General features: G+C 34.2%; 2 protein-coding genes across 11 annotated transcripts; one reads left to right on the top strand and one right to left on the bottom strand.

Moving 5' to 3' along the window:
* Positions 1-7970, bottom strand: LOC122517093. 6 transcript variants are annotated; one of them, XM_043635455.1, is made up of 8 exons: positions 7227-7502; positions 4737-5204; positions 3406-4638; positions 1121-3334; positions 849-1030; positions 439-757; positions 143-352; positions 1-53 (listed from the first exon to the last, which is right to left on the bottom strand). In XM_043635455.1, exons 1-7 carry the CDS (start codon positions 7408-7410, stop codon positions 150-152), a joined length of 4803 nt encoding a protein of 1600 aa, XP_043491390.1. In that variant the 5' UTR covers positions 7411-7502; the 3' UTR covers positions 1-53; positions 143-149. The 6 variants fall into 6 exon arrangements, with proteins under 6 accessions (XP_043491390.1, XP_043491394.1, XP_043491391.1 ...); XM_043635459.1 differs by lacking the exon at positions 7227-7502 and adding an exon at positions 7811-7970 and having other exon boundaries at positions 1-352; XM_043635456.1 differs by having other exon boundaries at positions 1-352; positions 3421-4638.
* Positions 7971-10130: 2160 nt separating this feature from the next.
* LOC122517094 (inositol polyphosphate 5-phosphatase E) lies at positions 10131-16096 on the top strand. Of its 5 annotated transcripts, none has more exons than XM_043635462.1 (7): positions 10131-10865; positions 11625-12110; positions 13261-13482; positions 14169-14478; positions 14588-15147; positions 15243-15711; positions 15792-16096. In XM_043635462.1, the coding sequence occupies exons 1-7, from the start codon at positions 10835-10837 to the stop codon at positions 15904-15906; spliced, it is 2193 nt and encodes a 730-aa protein (XP_043491397.1). In that variant the 5' UTR covers positions 10131-10834; the 3' UTR covers positions 15907-16096. The 5 variants fall into 5 exon arrangements, with proteins under 5 accessions (XP_043491397.1, XP_043491398.1, XP_043491396.1 ...); XM_043635461.1 differs by lacking the exon at positions 10131-10865 and adding an exon at positions 12396-13173 and having other exon boundaries at positions 12020-12110; XM_043635463.1 differs by lacking the exon at positions 13261-13482 and having other exon boundaries at positions 10133-10865.

The following is a 16096-nucleotide window of genomic DNA, read 5'->3' on the forward strand; positions in this document are numbered from 1 at the left end:
TTTTTGATAATTTATACGTTATGTTTATTGCCTTCTATCATTCGGTGTACACGCTGTTAAACAGGATCTTACTTTTCGTCAATGTGGCATTATGAATATTGTAACTTATTTTCTCCAACTTAGTCTATGCACACGCACTCACCGAAATTTCACGTAACTCGATGAAGGTTGCACTTAGGTATGTATTGATTCATATCTAAATGCCAACCTTTTGTCAAAGCACAGGGATAGTGTATAACAGATTTACATCCTCGTATAACGCAACCAATGTTCGCGCCTGTTAAACTGCAAGAATCACAAACTGATTTTGCAGCATCCCACACAGCTTCTTGTAAACCAGTCACTCTTCCACCTACAACAAAAAAAGTAACTTTTTAATATCACAGACATAAACCTTAACAATTATTGATGCATATTTTTTAACGTATGTATATTTACCAGCCAAGTAAACACCAGCAGCCCAAACAGCACACTGTTCATGAAGCCAAACTTCCCAACGCTGTTCCTCGCCAGGAATTACAGTCATTCCAGTAAACATTGCATTCGTATTACTTTCAATCGAATTCCTCTTCTTTTTACTCATTTTTGCAGAGAACTGATCAGCCAATCCAGCATACCTCAGACTTCTCTTATTCTTCCCACCCTTCTTCTGTTCTGTCGTTATTTCTTGTTCATCAGCCGATAGAATTCCATCTTCTAAACGTTCTTTTCCAATTAAATACGGGCCAAATAAATCACTTAATACACCTGCTGGGACCTACAACAATAATAATAAATAATAATAAGAAGAATAGGTGACTGTAGTAATACTTGTAATCAATTTATTTAATGAACGATAAATATCATACCGTGTACGTTCCAGGTACGATATGAGGACCTGCCAAATTGGGATGAGGTCTAGATGGATCTCCTGGTATGACACTGTGGGGACCTTGTTTGCAAAATACACATACCCACGTAGAGTCGGTCGTATGTGCATCATATCGGGACGACAATGTGGAACTAAACAAACCAGCTCTGCTAACTTTTCCTATAAATATAAGTAGATTAAAAATTAAAATAAAATACAAATTTTTATATAAACTTTTCTTTTGTTATTATTTAAGATTATTATATGTACCTCTATAGTCCAAATCATTTTGATGACTTAGCCTTTTACTTCTACCGGCATTTCCATTGCCAATAGTTTTCCTCTTTTCTTTATTTTTCTCTTCCTCCTCTTCTCTCGGTGCATTAACTACTTGAATACTCAAAGGACTATCTCTGGGTCCTTCGACATGAACCACTGGTCCACGAGACTTAATAGAACTCGCATTTGAACCCGAATCATATGCCATTTCCCGATACCCTTCGTTCTTAGTATTTTTCTTGACTTTCTTCGAAAAGTCTTGTTTTTTCAAACTTTTAGACACGCGTTTTTTTTTAACATCTTTCTGAGGTGTTTCACTAGCAATATTTCCAAATATATTCTCAGTAGATCTGGAGAATTTCCTTTTACCTCCTTGGACCTTTCCCTTCTTTCCCTTCTTTCCTGATAATTTGGTATCAACCGTAGAAGATACATCAGTAGGCTCCATGTTCTGAGTATCTTTAGTTTGCAAAATATTATTTTCGATATTTTCAACCTTCGTAATATTTTCATTTTGAATACCAGAGACAGTAAAGTCTACTTTAGTTTCTTCCTTTTTAACAGCTGGCTTGGGTTCATCGATTCCAGCAAACATTTTCTCTAATTCTGATTCGACCTCATTGAAGGGATTTGTGTTGTTAACAGCCTTAGGACTCGTTACCTTTGAAAATTCAGTAGCATCATCGCTCGATTTTCTTCGCACCCTTTGATTCGCCGAAGTCGAATTCGTAGTCGAACTCTCGCTACTTCTCCGCCTTCTCACCGGTTGATTTTCTTCATTTCTTTCTTCAATATTATTATCGATTTCATGATCGTTTTCAGTGTCGTTTTCGTTATCGTTTTCGTTATCGTTACCATGATCGTTCTCGTTCTCGTTCTCGTTTTCGTTTACATTTTCATTAATCTTATCATCTAACCTTTGATCCACGCTCTCAGCTCGTTCTTCTACTTTAACAGTGGTTGCTGGAGTACAATTGACAACTACTTCTTCTGGTATCAATTCCCTTGTTCTTGGTTCCGTTGGTTCAGTTGGTTCAAGCTCCATGTCTTCTACTTCCGTTTTTGAATCCTTACTAAGTCTTACTGGTTTCTCTAATTTCCTTTTTCTACGTTGTTTGGTATTATCATTAGAATCGTCGTTACTGAATGCAGGTGACACCACCTCATCTTCTCTAGTTGGAGATTTTGATTTTGGCCTTTCGGGAGACATGCTTTTAACGCTCGACGTATCTTTCTCTTCAATCGGCATCACTATAACAGAACCTATATTTTCAGTACCACCAAGCTTCTTATTTCCACCTTCCAATTTTTCTAATAAAGAGTCCACACCCTTTTTACCCCTCTTTGGTAAGTTCTTGGGTGACCTAACACTCGTTTCTTCGTGTTTCTTGTCCCGTTCGGAAGACGATTCCCTTTTAGGACTATCTGTAACGTCCTTCTCTATTTTCGACGTAAGATTAACGATAACAGGTAAAACATTTCTTGGCACTTGTGCTATTACACTTAATGTGTCTTTATTTTTCGTTTCTGGTTCTTTCTTATCCGCAACAACACGTTCGATCGTAACACTAGGCGGCAAATTAATAACTTTTTGTGCGAAACTATCGACACTTATTTCCTTAATCTTATCGTGAATATTGGCAACGCCTTTCAAGTTGCTTTCAAAATTTTTAACCGTTATTTTTGGAGTCGTTATCTCTTTAGTCGACAATGACACTGGTTCACTGACAGAATTAGGTGTTGGTACAGACGAACTTATTCCACTGTCCGAAGATGTTTCTCCGTTTAGAGGTATCGGAGGAGAAATTATATTTCCGTTCCGACTACCTTTATCCACGTTTCGTGCCGTTAAACTAATTGGAATATCTTGAGGTATTCGAGAATAATTTTCAGGGATAATATCCGACGTGGCAGAAAGGTCAAGTGTATTTTGAGAACCTGGAGAATTTCTATATTGATTTTGGTTTTGCCTGTTATCAACTAACATTTGTAAACTAAATAACGGATTGCCAGGAGTATTAGATGGCGTAACAGTTTTTGATGGAACTGTGGGCGTATGCCATGTTGGTGGTGCTTGAGTATGAGCAAGTTGTGGAGTCAACTGTGGTGTCAAATGAGATGCTCTGGATATAGACGGATGAGTATAAAAGCCAGCTGGATTTAAAGCAGTGCCAGGTGGTAATCCTGAAGTGTGAATATTTAAACCTGCAATATATAAACGAGACATCGTGAAATGTTCAATAGATTGATAATTCAATATAAAATATTACAGTTACCATAAAAAGTGTTACCTTGACCCTGCGCCATCGTGAGATGATTCCAAACATTTTGAGGCGGAGGAGTGCCAACCGGTGGTCGGCTATGACCCGGATATTGTCCCGACATTGCACTTCCTTCCCAATTTCCCAGTGTGATCCTAGAAGCGACTATCGCGGGATCTATACTCTCAGGCTTGTCTAACACCTCCTCTGTACTGTACTCTTCTTTAATATTATTGTGTCTGTCATTCAAGTTAGTTGCTCTTCCTCTTTTTTCATGTGAAGGCTTATACGTTCTTCCCTTGGAATATTTGTCTAAGAAGAGCTTACTTTCTTCTTTTAAATTTATATTCAAAGTGGATTTACTATTTAACTCAGTATCCGTAGATATGTTTTCTTGGGCTACATTAAGTTGTGTTGTATCGTATTTTACGTTACATGATAAATTATTATAGTTCAAAATTTTCAATAAATCATCGTTCAATCCTTTGTACTTTGCTGCATAAGAATCGTTAACGTTGCAGGAAAAATCAGTCTGCGTTATAACAGGATAATTCGACTGCACCGTTCTCTTATCACCAGCAGCAGGTAATTCTAAATAAGGATATCTCTCCTTTATTTTGGCGTCTTTATCACGATTATAAACACTGCTTGTGGCATTTACCGACAAATCAAGAGGTTTATTAACTTCTTTAACAGAATTTGAGAAATTATTAGAACTTTGATAAGATGCAGTCTCATTCACAGAAGTTGAGCACAGTTTAGTGTTTACGGTAGCCTGCGAATAATTGGATAAATAATTTAAATAATTGATGTTGGCGTTCCAAGCTAATTTTTGTGTCTCCGATAAACTTCTGTATTGATCCTGCCAAAAATTAAAATCAAGGTCAATCTTCTTCTTAACATTGACTAAATTATCTTTTTCTTTTTTCTTTTCCCCCTTCCAGGGGGTTCCTTGATTCCCTCCGTGGCCTTGAATAGTGTCTACAAAGGAATTTGATATTTTTAAATCAGCTACCTTCGACACGTTTAACTTTTCTGAATCCAGCACTATGCTCTTAGATTTAGACTTTGGTAGATCTTTAAACCCTTTGATATGCTGTTCAGTCACGTCGTCTAATTTATTTTCTTTCTTGCAACTCAGGTTGCATTTATCTTGCACGTCAGAACGTGCTACGAGTGCTTGTTCATAAACCCATGGAAAGAAATTATAATACGCCCAATTTGGCGTAACTTGGGATATGTCGGGTCCTGTAAGCAAATATTTATTATTAGAGACCTTTCATCTATATCTAATTTACACTTAAAATAATCAAATATACAAACTAATAAAAATGACATATTTTTACCATCGTTGGTTAATTCAGAATTAACGCAATTGGTCAGACCATAATGTATGCTGGAAGTATTCGCAGATTGTTGTATTAACTCCTGTATGATTTTCCGACAATCTTGTTTTTCTTCTAAATTTCTTTTACTCGATGATGTTGATTTATCTTCAGTTAATTCAGAATTAACACGATTGGTCACACCATAAGATATACCAGAAGTATTAGCAGATCTTTGTATTATCTCCTCTATGATTTTCTGATGGTGTACTTCTTCCAAATCTTTTTTGTTCTGCAACGTTGATTTTTTTTTGGTTAATTCAGAATTAACGCAATTGGTTACACTATAATGTATCCTGGAAGTATTCGCAGATCGTTGCAGTAACTCCTGTATGATTTTCTGATGATATTGTTCTTCCTTCAAACTTCTTTTACTTTGCGATGTTGATTTTTCTTCTGAATTAGGATGCGTGTAAATACCCGTCGTTTCTGTAATAAAATCCAAAGAATATCAAATATTTATAGAAAAAAATGCTTACGATTACTTACATCTAAGTTAAATACGATCAATTTAATCTAAAGAATTGTTCTCGTTTAAACTAACTACAAAAGAATTTTCTACGCTCAACATCACAATATTTCTTCTATGTAATAATAATTAAACATTCCAACACGATCTTTGAATGCAATATGCATTGTCTGAACAAACTATTGAACCTAATCTCGCTATGATACTAAGGACGCATTGATTATTGGAAATATACGATTACTCTCAATTAACATACAACCAAATACTTCTAAAAGCATTAAATACATAAATGATTTTAAGAATATCATAGAGTAGACAGAACATAGATTGATTGAACAACAAACTAAGTATACTGACTAATTAGATCAAACATTCCTGTACTTTCTAACTTCCTTTGCTTTTTACTACAACCTTAGGAAACTAAGAAACAGATGTGAAAAAGAAGAAGATTGTTGCTGGGCATGAAAAAACTAGGAAAGGATTTCTTAATGAAAAAACCGAAACAACAAGAAATGTAGCACGTGCGACGTGTAACGTTTACGAACATCATTCGAAATCGGTATAGTGGTATAGAATAGAAACACCCAGATATGTATTTGACGATAATCTACAAAAGATGACGCAAATCGTAGAAACAATCTACGTAAATGAACGGAAATTTGAATGAAGAAAAATCAAGGACTCATATGTAGAAATGAAACAAAATGTAGGAGTAAAGTACACGTTAGTTCTTCATAGGGAAACGGAAGGAAGAAAAGAAGGAAGAAGGAAAGAAGGAAGGAAAGAAAGAAAGAAGAAAAAAAAAGAAAGAAAGAAAGAAAGAAGGAAGGAAGGAAAAGAAAAATGAAAACGTACGGCACTGTGCGTCGAATGTTACTCTCTTTGCGAAAGAAGAACGACGCGTTTCTCGATCATTTTGTTTTTCTTTACAAGCGTATTAGGCGACAGAATTCAATAGGATTGATAATATCGTTTTATTTTCCTCTCTTTCTTTCTTTTAACAAATTTCGTAGGGCACGCTAAGGGGTACATATGAACGTATGTACGTAAATGCGTGTGTATGTGCGCTAGCGAGGAATATGCGTACCACCGTAGATCGCAAAGCACACGCGGCGCATGTAGAAGTAGCAATGGTGAAGTAGTGTATAGTAATATTAGTGTGTTGTAACAGCAGCACAGCAGCAACACAGCAGCGTGTATACCGTACACGCTCGCTCTTTCTCTCTTTTTTTTCTCTCTCTTTTTTTGCATTCACACTCACTCTCTCTTTCTCTCTTACACTCTTCAACTCTCGTATACACTCTCGTATAGAGAAGACACGTATATGTATACGTGTCGTGTACGAAGGCGCGCGACGACACAACTAAAACTTGATGGTGGTGTGTGGTGGCGGTGGCGACAACGGTGCAAATGACGACGATTACAAGAATGACGAATAGGAGGAAGACGAGGAGGAGGAGAACGAGAACTACGACACAACAACGACGACGACACAGAAAAAATCTTCGAGAGAATTTCTCGGAGGAGATGTAAAAGCAGATGAGAGAAACAGGACGACGCACTACTCACTCGCGCACTCACGCCCGATGCTGGAACGCGAAAACACACTGGCACGATTTTCCTCGACACCCTTAGCCTTTATTAGCTTCGTCCTCGTGCTCGTACCACTGAACGATAACTCCATGTAATTACAAACAGTAATGAACAGTAAGAACTGTTTTTCCCTTTGGCCGCGCTTAAAGCCCTCTTCTTGTCGATGGTTGCGCGTAGAAAGGCGGCAACGAGAACGACAGACAGAGACGGAGAGAGAAAGAACGAGAAAGAAAGAGGAAAAGAGAGAAAGAGAGAGGGAGAGGAAAAAGAATAAGACAAAACGAGCCAGATAGACGAACAGCAGACAAGACAGGGAAGAGAGGAGAACCGCGTGTTCGAACACGCGGAGCAACGTGCGCTCTTTTAATGAAACAATGTTAACCACCTACGAGACGATAACAAATAATTCTTCAACACGTCTTTCTTTGACACGATGTTTGACCGATTGCTCGTTGTTGTCGTCGTTGTCGTTGTCGTCGTCGTCGTCGTCGTCGTCGTCATACTCGTACTCGTACTTTTCTTCTTATTATTATTCTTCGTAAATGATTCGCAGGGAATATGAACGGATTGCATAGTGCAACGTTGTATAGTATGAGAGAGAAAGAAAAGCAAAAAAGAATAATACGAAGAGTTAGATAGTTAGATAGATAGATAGATAGATAGATAAACAGATAGATAGATAGATAGAAATATTGATAGACACAGAGGGGGATAGAAAGACAGAGAGAGAGAGAAAAGGAGAAATGTAGACACAGGAGCAATAAACAGAAGGTATACTATCGTACGGTTTTCCTTTTTACCGGCACGCGTGCACGCGCCACGACGTTACACAGTGCATCGTGCACTACTTCGAGAGGGGGAAGAGAGATTCAAAGCCGTGGACAGAGGGAAGGGTAGTGTGTGGGCCGAGGGGAGAGCAAGGGGAGAAGGAGCGCGCAAGCACAACACACCAACACACCCCGACGAAACGTACGCGACACGGACATGGGTGCCTCTCTTTCTTTCGCGTAAATCGATGAGCGCACTCGATTTCACTAGCTTTTCTCGCCTTAGGACACGGATCCTCGAGAAAAAGGAATATCGCCCCAGTTGGGAGCTCCTTCGGGCACCAATCTCTCCTTCTCTCCCGTGATACGCACCTTACGCACGGGGCCCTTGCCGGGGGGCTGGCGAATTTACGATTTTCGGCCAAAAAATCGTAGGGGCATCAACCAAAGCAGAATTTCAACAATGGTGGCCACCAGAGAGCAAACAGTACGCAACTTGTCGACACCTAGCGGCAACTAACCGAACATCCAAACTTCTCTTTCCCTCGCTTCTTTCATATTTTTTTTTCTTTCTTTCCTCTCTCTCTCTCTTTTTTTCTCTTTTTTTTCTTCTCTTCTTTTTCTTTTCTTTTTTTTTGTATCCCTTTTCTTTTAATTTGCGATTATCATGCGAATTGACAAATGCGGCTTTTCAAAAGTTGTATTTTTGTCCTTTTTTTCATGTATAGATATATATTATGTGTTTTCCAATAAATTTTTCTTTTTAAATACGAACGTTCATTTGTTTTCTTTCGGGACAAACTTTTTCATCAATTTGTAACTTCGTTCGCGACTGGCGATTTTCAATTCCGGCTATCTTTGATCCAATGGCACGTATCATTTATTTTGTTCTTGCGAACTTTCAAACTTCGAACATCGCGATAGGACGAATTGTTTTTGTTCATTTTGAAACGTCTAACGAATTCCCGCGACTAAATTTCTATCGCTCATTTAAAATCAATTGAGTTGACGTTGAGTTTGTAATCGTTCCTTGCAATCGAGAAAATCGCCCTCCCGCATGCAGTCATTGAACTATACTAGATTTTTAAATCAACGAGAGTATACTCGTGCCAATCAACATTATTACGAATTCTTACTGATCCAAAAGAGATATACATCATGTTACCAAAGTCCTACAATGATGATTGGTTATTTCTTGGTACATGCATTACGAAAATTTAGTCATGCGAACAAGACTTAACATTATATTTAATTTTTAATTTGCACATATTTTTTATATACGGATTTGGTAAATTATATTTAAAATATTAATTCTTTACAGATTTTTCAATTGATTATTTTAAATATATGTATAACATAATCAAATTATCATCAGTGTAACTCGAATGAACGATTTTATATATTTTCTCTCTTTCTCTTTCTCTTTTAATATTATTTAAATATTTAAAACATATATTTACACTACGACAGTATTTCTTTTATGATGTAAACAGTTACGGGTTAAACTAGTGATTACCAAACTTTTTCTATTTTCGGTGCCCTTGCTGGATCCAGGTTTTCTCAAGGCCCTTTATGTCAAATTCTAATAAGTCCACCTTGCAAAATAGTTAAAAATTTTTTCTATTAAAGAATTCTAAACAGTTGATATTAAGTGAATTAATGGTTTGCACTAAGTCCGCTAGATTTCGCATCTTATTATATCGAATTGAAAATAAAAATAAAATTATAAAAATATTTTGTAATGTATTGCAGTCTCTCAATGTGCTGCGGCGAACATTTTGAGAACCACTGAGTTAAGGGTTAAATAATTTTTATAAATATTAAATTTGAAAAGTATAACACAATTTTATGTAATATTGATAAATTAGAATAAATTATGAATTCTATAATCTCGCACGTTCTATTTCAATATCAAATTAGACTCGATGTTTTACATAAACGTGTGTATGTATACGTACGAATATATTAAGTTTACAAACGATGCATAACTTTAAATATTTCTCTTCGATTAATAAATAATAGTAAGCTATACAAGCAACCAATAGTAATTCTAATATATAAAATTCTACCTATTGAAATGCAAGAGGTAGGAAAGACGCCTCTTTTTCGAAAATTCTCGTAAAAGAAACGGTACTGAACTGTTTTGAAATGTAAACATGTTATTTGTTTATACTCTTATATATTTAAATTAAAATTTAGTTTTATTATTATTTGTATACGCATTTTCTTTTATAAATATGAAATGTTTGTATTATTGTTAAAACAGAAACAAGAAAATAGAGTTGTTTTTAACGAAGGGTTTGTATTCATTCAAACAAACACGTGCATTTGAATGAATCAAATAAAATCCGTTTGGTTTGATGAATGTCTATTTTGTATCTTAAAAATAATATTATATTTATTTAATTTTTTAATTTATGCATCTAAATATTTAATTTATTTATTTGATTTTTTGTTAAATGAAGCGACAATTTACTAAATCAAATTGCATTCGAGAGCATGTCGAATTCTACGGCAAAAACTCTCTAGAAAATATCGCTCACATTTGTATTTCTTTAAACGTGTAATGAATATATAATGTATATATAAAGTTCATTTGGTTGTGTATTACGTATGCCCCTTCGAAATATATTTGTTGTACACGAAAAATAAAATGGCGTCAGTTCGCGTCGTCTGCTTGCTTTGACAGCTTACGATACGTTCGTGTTGTTCATCTTTTCTGTTCATTCAAATCTTTTCTTAGAATTATTTGTCAGTGATAAATAAAAACATATATCGTTTATTTATAATTTCATAATATTTTTTAATTTTTTGAAAATTATTTCAAACATATTGTATACGTGAAGTAAAAGATAAAAAAAGCAAGGATACAGTTGTGTATTCAGTAATATAGTAGTAGCATTGTCGTCTGCTTGTTTGACAAAAGCGCATGATCGGTGATCAGTCGAGTGTCGAATGACATGGCGTACGGGTGTGGATATCGAATAGTCGTCATGTCACTCAACGTTTATTATCCGTGAATATATTCAATAAAAATGAACAGTAAAAGATTAAAATTCGAATAACATGAATGCAAGGTTCAATGTTATCGTGATATATATTCTCGATGATGGAGGCAGAAGTTAGAGTTTGATATTGACGTTCTTCAAGTATTTTCTACTAAAATATCATAGGTTGCAAATTGTTATGAGTTCGGTATGCAAGACGAATGACGTGAATCTAATACACCAATGTGCAAGCGATTGTCAACCTGTGAATTTCGTAATAATATATCTACATACATATATATATAAGGAAGGCTCTACATATAACTGAGTTCAATAAAGTCAATGTTTCATTCAAATTGTCACGTTATGCAAGTATAGATGATGCTATTTATTATACAACTTGAAATATCTAAGTCCATAAAGATGGTTCCTTAATAATTATATTAAAACACTATAAACAGGCTGTTTTGAAATATTCTATAAAAAAAGAAGTTAGTATAACCTATGAATGTTTAAGACCTAATAGTTGATATAATCTCTAGTCAAAAACAGTCAGAAGATAAAGTTGTATATCGATGTTAAAAATGTGATCATTTTTTGGCATAATTGTTTCTTATCAGTTTATTCTATGATATATAATAGTATTTCATGTAAATAGACAAGTTACTATTATACGATTGTATATCCAGTTTGTTTACGAGAAATATTACGATATATATTAACGAATATATGCGATACGATAAAACCGAGTATCCATGGAATACTTGAAATAAAAGAAGGAGTATTATAAAGACGTAACTGAAGCCAAAAGAACTGAGTTTACAAATATATAGAAATTTCAAATGACTTGATAAATATTTAGACTGTTTTTAGAAAGCACCTTGCAGTAAATGGTATTAATAGATAAATCATTTTTCATTGGAAGCTTGGATTATTGACTATTTGTATATATATGTGATGCTTCTACCAAAATATTATAAGATACCATTATTATATTAATGATGGATTAATAACTTATTAATCACTGCATTAGATAATATTATGGAGCAGTGTAGAGGAAACGATACCCCTAGCATATCCAATGCAACTAAGGCAGATATATCACCTAAATCAAAACAAAAGAAAAAATCTCTATGTCAGATGCTTATGAATAAAAAGACTAGAGTTGGTTGTTTGGAAACATCTTACAAGGATAACGATTCCAACAAGAATTCTAAAGCCGATAACTCCCAGCACGAATCTCATACCAGCACAAAATTGTCTTTATGTTGTGCAATGACTGAACGCAGTAGAACTCCGCCTCAAAGTTTAACCGCCAGTAGATTGTCTCCTACAACATTAAGCAGGACATCCGTAAAGTCTGAAGTAGCTTCCATTAATGGTAAATGTCTAACAGATGTATTAGTCGAAAAGCAAGAAGTGTATTCGATGTATGGTGATCAGGAAGCTCAAGAGAGTAATACGAGTAAAAAAGTTATTATGCGAGAAAAGGAGCAGCGCAAGAGTACTTATACAGAAGGTAAGATTTAAAATTAATATTTCTTTTATGGTAGAACAGATAGTTGTTTTATATTTTTTAATCTATTTTTTATTTGTTTAAAAATTTTCTATTTATATATAATCTTTACTTAGATAAGATAAATTATTTTGCTTAACAAATAATAGGATTGCATGAAATTGGTCAATATTTGATTTTAACACGTTATATTTAGGAATATATTTAGTATATAATTTTTTATTAATATTAATTTTTAATTATTAACTATATGCTTTAAAAAATTGTTTATATATGTGATGGTGATAGTATATCTTTTCATACCGATTATGTCATATGATTAAATGAAAATACGTCCTTGTATATCCCCACCAAACTACTAATCCTAATAGGGTACTCCAAAGTGAGTAAAGATGTAGAGGTGTGTCAGTGTGAAGTTTTATCATAGTATGGGAAAAAAAGTGGTCACTTGATATTCAATCTTGAAAACAGACAAATGTGATAAGTGTTGATAGGCTTGAGTGTTAGTAGTGTCGTTTTACAATGTCGTCAAATAAAAAAAAGAAGAATTCATTTCTCAATAAAATATCTAAAATATTTAGAAAGAAAAAAACTCATGTATTAGAAAGGCAGACAAGTCACTCTTCTGAAGGAATTAATAATGGACAAAAGTCAGATTTTCAAGAATCTATTAAATATTTTACACATTCTAATGAACAGATAAATATACCTGTAAAACCGGCCATTAATGTTCATGTAAAACATCATTTCCCAAGTGAACATATTGAAGATGAATGCAATAGTCAAACGAATACCAATCAAACTCATCATAAGACAACTTCTATGAGTTTATCTGGTGAAAGTAAAAATGACAATATTTTGGAAAAACAAGAAGGGGTTATGTATTTGGGCTCGGACAAATATTTAAATATAAAGACTGCCTTTCTGAAACAAGATAATAAATTAAGTGAATTTGATCAAACACAAATTGATACTGAAAAGAAAATTCAATCGATTGACAATACTTTAATTAAAATGACAGACTCCATTATTGAAAAAGTAATAAATAATCTGGAATTGAAAAATGGTAACGTTCATGAGTCGCACTCATTTTTAATAAAAGAACTTAAATCAACTAGCCAAGAGAGTAGTGAAGATAGTGACTTCTCTGCAGAGTCCACGGAAGATGAAATCGAGGAATCTTCAGATGATGAAAATATACAAATGATTTATGCAGAAAGGGATCACAAATATATAAAGGATGACTATTTCACTAAGGGGAAGTATATTACTTATTTCTTCCTGGAAATGGAAAGGCAATTCTACGATCCTTCAGATGTTTACAGTATGGTTAATTACCATGATTGTAACTGTTGTGAAAAACCAGAACGCAAAGGTATAAACTAACAATGAAATCTATGCGCTGCTTGAAATTTAATATTTGCGCTTTTTCTAGCAAATTTTCATTTTACTATTGCGAAGGTGCCAGATTCTTTCTAGTATTTAATATATATACAATTGTCATGCTTATATGTCTTCTTTACCTGTTGCTGTATTAATAGAAAGTACACCGTTCCCTCCCTGACATACATATATACAAGGTGTTCTGTAACTGGTGATACAGTTACACTTATTTCTTTCCAAAACAAAGCCTTATATGAACAAATTTGATTCTACATTTCCTATTTAGTTTTTTGTGTAGAATCATCCTCTGGTTGCTTATACTACCAGTTACAGGACATCATATATATATATATATATATATATATATATATATATGTGTGTGTGTGTGTATAATTTAGCATAAAGATTTTTTGTACAAATCAACCCTTTAAAACAAATTAAACTCAGATGTAGTCAAATTATGTAGTAAAGATATCAGAAAAGAGAATTCTAATATGAAATTTACAAAGATTTAAAAATATGTGCAAGTGTTAGATACGTAATAGAGAGTAATTTAACCAGTTTAGCTCTATTAGTGAAGAATTCTGTAATATCATTATTAGGTATATTTTTTCCGTGTATGGATATCTTATGTAAACTCATACTTTAAATCGTACGTATAATATTTCAATGTTTCAGATGAAAATTCTTCTTCTGGATCAATGTCTCCGATCTCTATGCAGTTAAGACAAAGATTACTCCACAGAAGATCTGCTGATAATTTAGTAATTAATTCTCCGACAAATTCTATGCGACATTCTAGTCCGGAATCTGTGAAAAGTGTACCTATTCAACTTAAACCTCGCTCTACGTCACACGATGCCTTGTCAAAGAAAAAAGATCGTAAGCTGCCTACAGCAACTGGGGAATCCACGGATAGTTTGGCAAAACAGGCATTACTTGCCGCACAAGTATTAAATTTAATTCCTGCTCATAAAGCTAGAGAAAGGTACATGAAATATGAACAAAACATTTTACTTGAAAAAAATATATATGTAAATTAATTTCAAAATTAATTTTATAATTTATGTTATATTTATTGTATTTATTTTTCGTAGAAATTTCCTTCATGGAAGAATAGCGGCTAATTCATTGCTAGGTCCAGTGGAACTTGAAAAAGTATTGCCAAATCGCGAACTAAAAATTTTCGTTGGAACGTGGAATATGAATGGTCAATCTCCGCCAAAAGAATTAAATGATTTTATGTTACCTTCGGACATAGAAACTATTCCTGATATGTTAGCAATTGGAACTCAAGAATCGTGCTCTGAGAGAAATGAGTGGGAAGCTGCTTTGCAAGAAACATTAGGACCTTCCCACGTTTTATTAACTAGTACAGGTCTTGGAACGCTTCACTTGGCTCTTTTCTTAAGGAGAGATCTCATTTGGTTCTGTTCTGTACCCGAGGATGATAGTTTTTCTACTAGAACCGGAACAGCATTTCGAACTAAAGGAGCTGTTGCCTTGGCCCTGATGTTATTTGGTACAAGTTTCCTTTTCGTCACGGCGCATTTAACAGCTCATCAGGATAAAGTTAAAGAAAGAGTTAATGATATTAAAAGAATCGTTAGAAATTTAGATCTTCCCAAAGACTTACCTACAAAACATAAAAGCAAAGGTACGCAATTATTTGATGATCATTTATCATCCTATAACTGTTTATTTATATAAAATTATATCGTCGAATTATTATACATTAGCGATTTATTTTAGATGTTACTCAAAATTTCGATTGCGTATTTTGGTGCGGAGATTTAAATTTTCGTTTAGCTCAACCGAGAGAGGAAGTAATTCAGTGGGTTACAGACACCTGTTTCCCGCAACAAGTCCCAGTTAATTTACAAAAGGATCAATTAAAAACAATACTTAACGAAGGTGCAGTACTGCGTGGTTTTGAAGAAGCATCAATTATGTTTCCCCCAACTTACAAATATGATCCAGGCACACAAAACTTTGATTCGAGCAGTAAACAACGTACTCCCGCATACACGGATAGAATTCTTTTTAAGGGCAAAGGTCATACAAGGGGATATATTAGACGAGTTAGTCATGAAAGTACTAGTTCGCATAAAGACGGTGCTATAGAGTGCTTAATATATGATTCTGTTCCAAGTATTTGCACATCCGATCACAAGCCCGTATGGGGCGTATTTAAAACAACTATAAGGCCTGGCATTGATACGTTAGTGTTTTTAAATTATGATGTATTATTTATTTATACGCACGAATGTGCGTATAAGTGTATTTTCTTTTTTTTTTCAGGATACCTCTTGCAGCTGGTTTATTTAATCGCGATGTATACATAGAAGGAATTAAAAGACGTGCAGCTGCAATGGATGAATCTCAAGGAACTTCTAAAGTGTGCTCGATTCAATAATTATGATACTATTTATAAAATTGCCTAGCAATTTAATAATACTAACAAAAATTTTAGACTCATAAATCATGGATATATAAAAGAAAAACTTATATAGAAATTACCATGTCGCGCGCACATACACACGCATACACATGTACACACAGGTGATAATATAAAATTTCTTATACATTCTTCAGTTTTATATACA

Source organism: Polistes fuscatus, unplaced genomic scaffold, assembly GCF_010416935.1.
Source record: "Polistes fuscatus isolate 324 unplaced genomic scaffold, CU_Pfus_HIC Scaffold2, whole genome shotgun sequence".
Classification (NCBI taxonomy): domain Eukaryota; kingdom Metazoa; phylum Arthropoda; class Insecta; order Hymenoptera; family Vespidae; genus Polistes; species Polistes fuscatus.

Excerpts from the sequence above, each read along its gene's own strand:
- LOC122517094 (XM_043635460.1), top strand. The coding sequence starts at position 12,630 with ATGTCGTCAAATAAAAAAAAGAAGAATTCATTTCTCAATAAAATATCT. Across the intron at positions 13,483-14,168 it reads TGAAAAACCAGAACGCAAAG|ATGAAAATTCTTCTTCTGGA; the intron begins GTATAAACTAAC and ends TCAATGTTTCAG. Across the intron at positions 15,148-15,242 it reads TACAAAACATAAAAGCAAAG|ATGTTACTCAAAATTTCGAT; the intron begins GTACGCAATTAT and ends GATTTATTTTAG.
- LOC122517093 (XM_043635455.1), bottom strand. The coding sequence starts at position 7,410 with ATGCAATCCGTTCATATTCCCTGCGAATCATTTACGAAGAATAATAAT. Across the intron at positions 1,031-1,120 it reads AAATGATTTGGACTATAGAG|GAAAAGTTAGCAGAGCTGGT; the intron begins GTACATATAATA and ends TTATATTTATAG. Across the intron at positions 353-438 it reads TGCTGGTGTTTACTTGGCTG|GTGGAAGAGTGACTGGTTTA; the intron begins GTAAATATACAT and ends TTTTTGTTGTAG.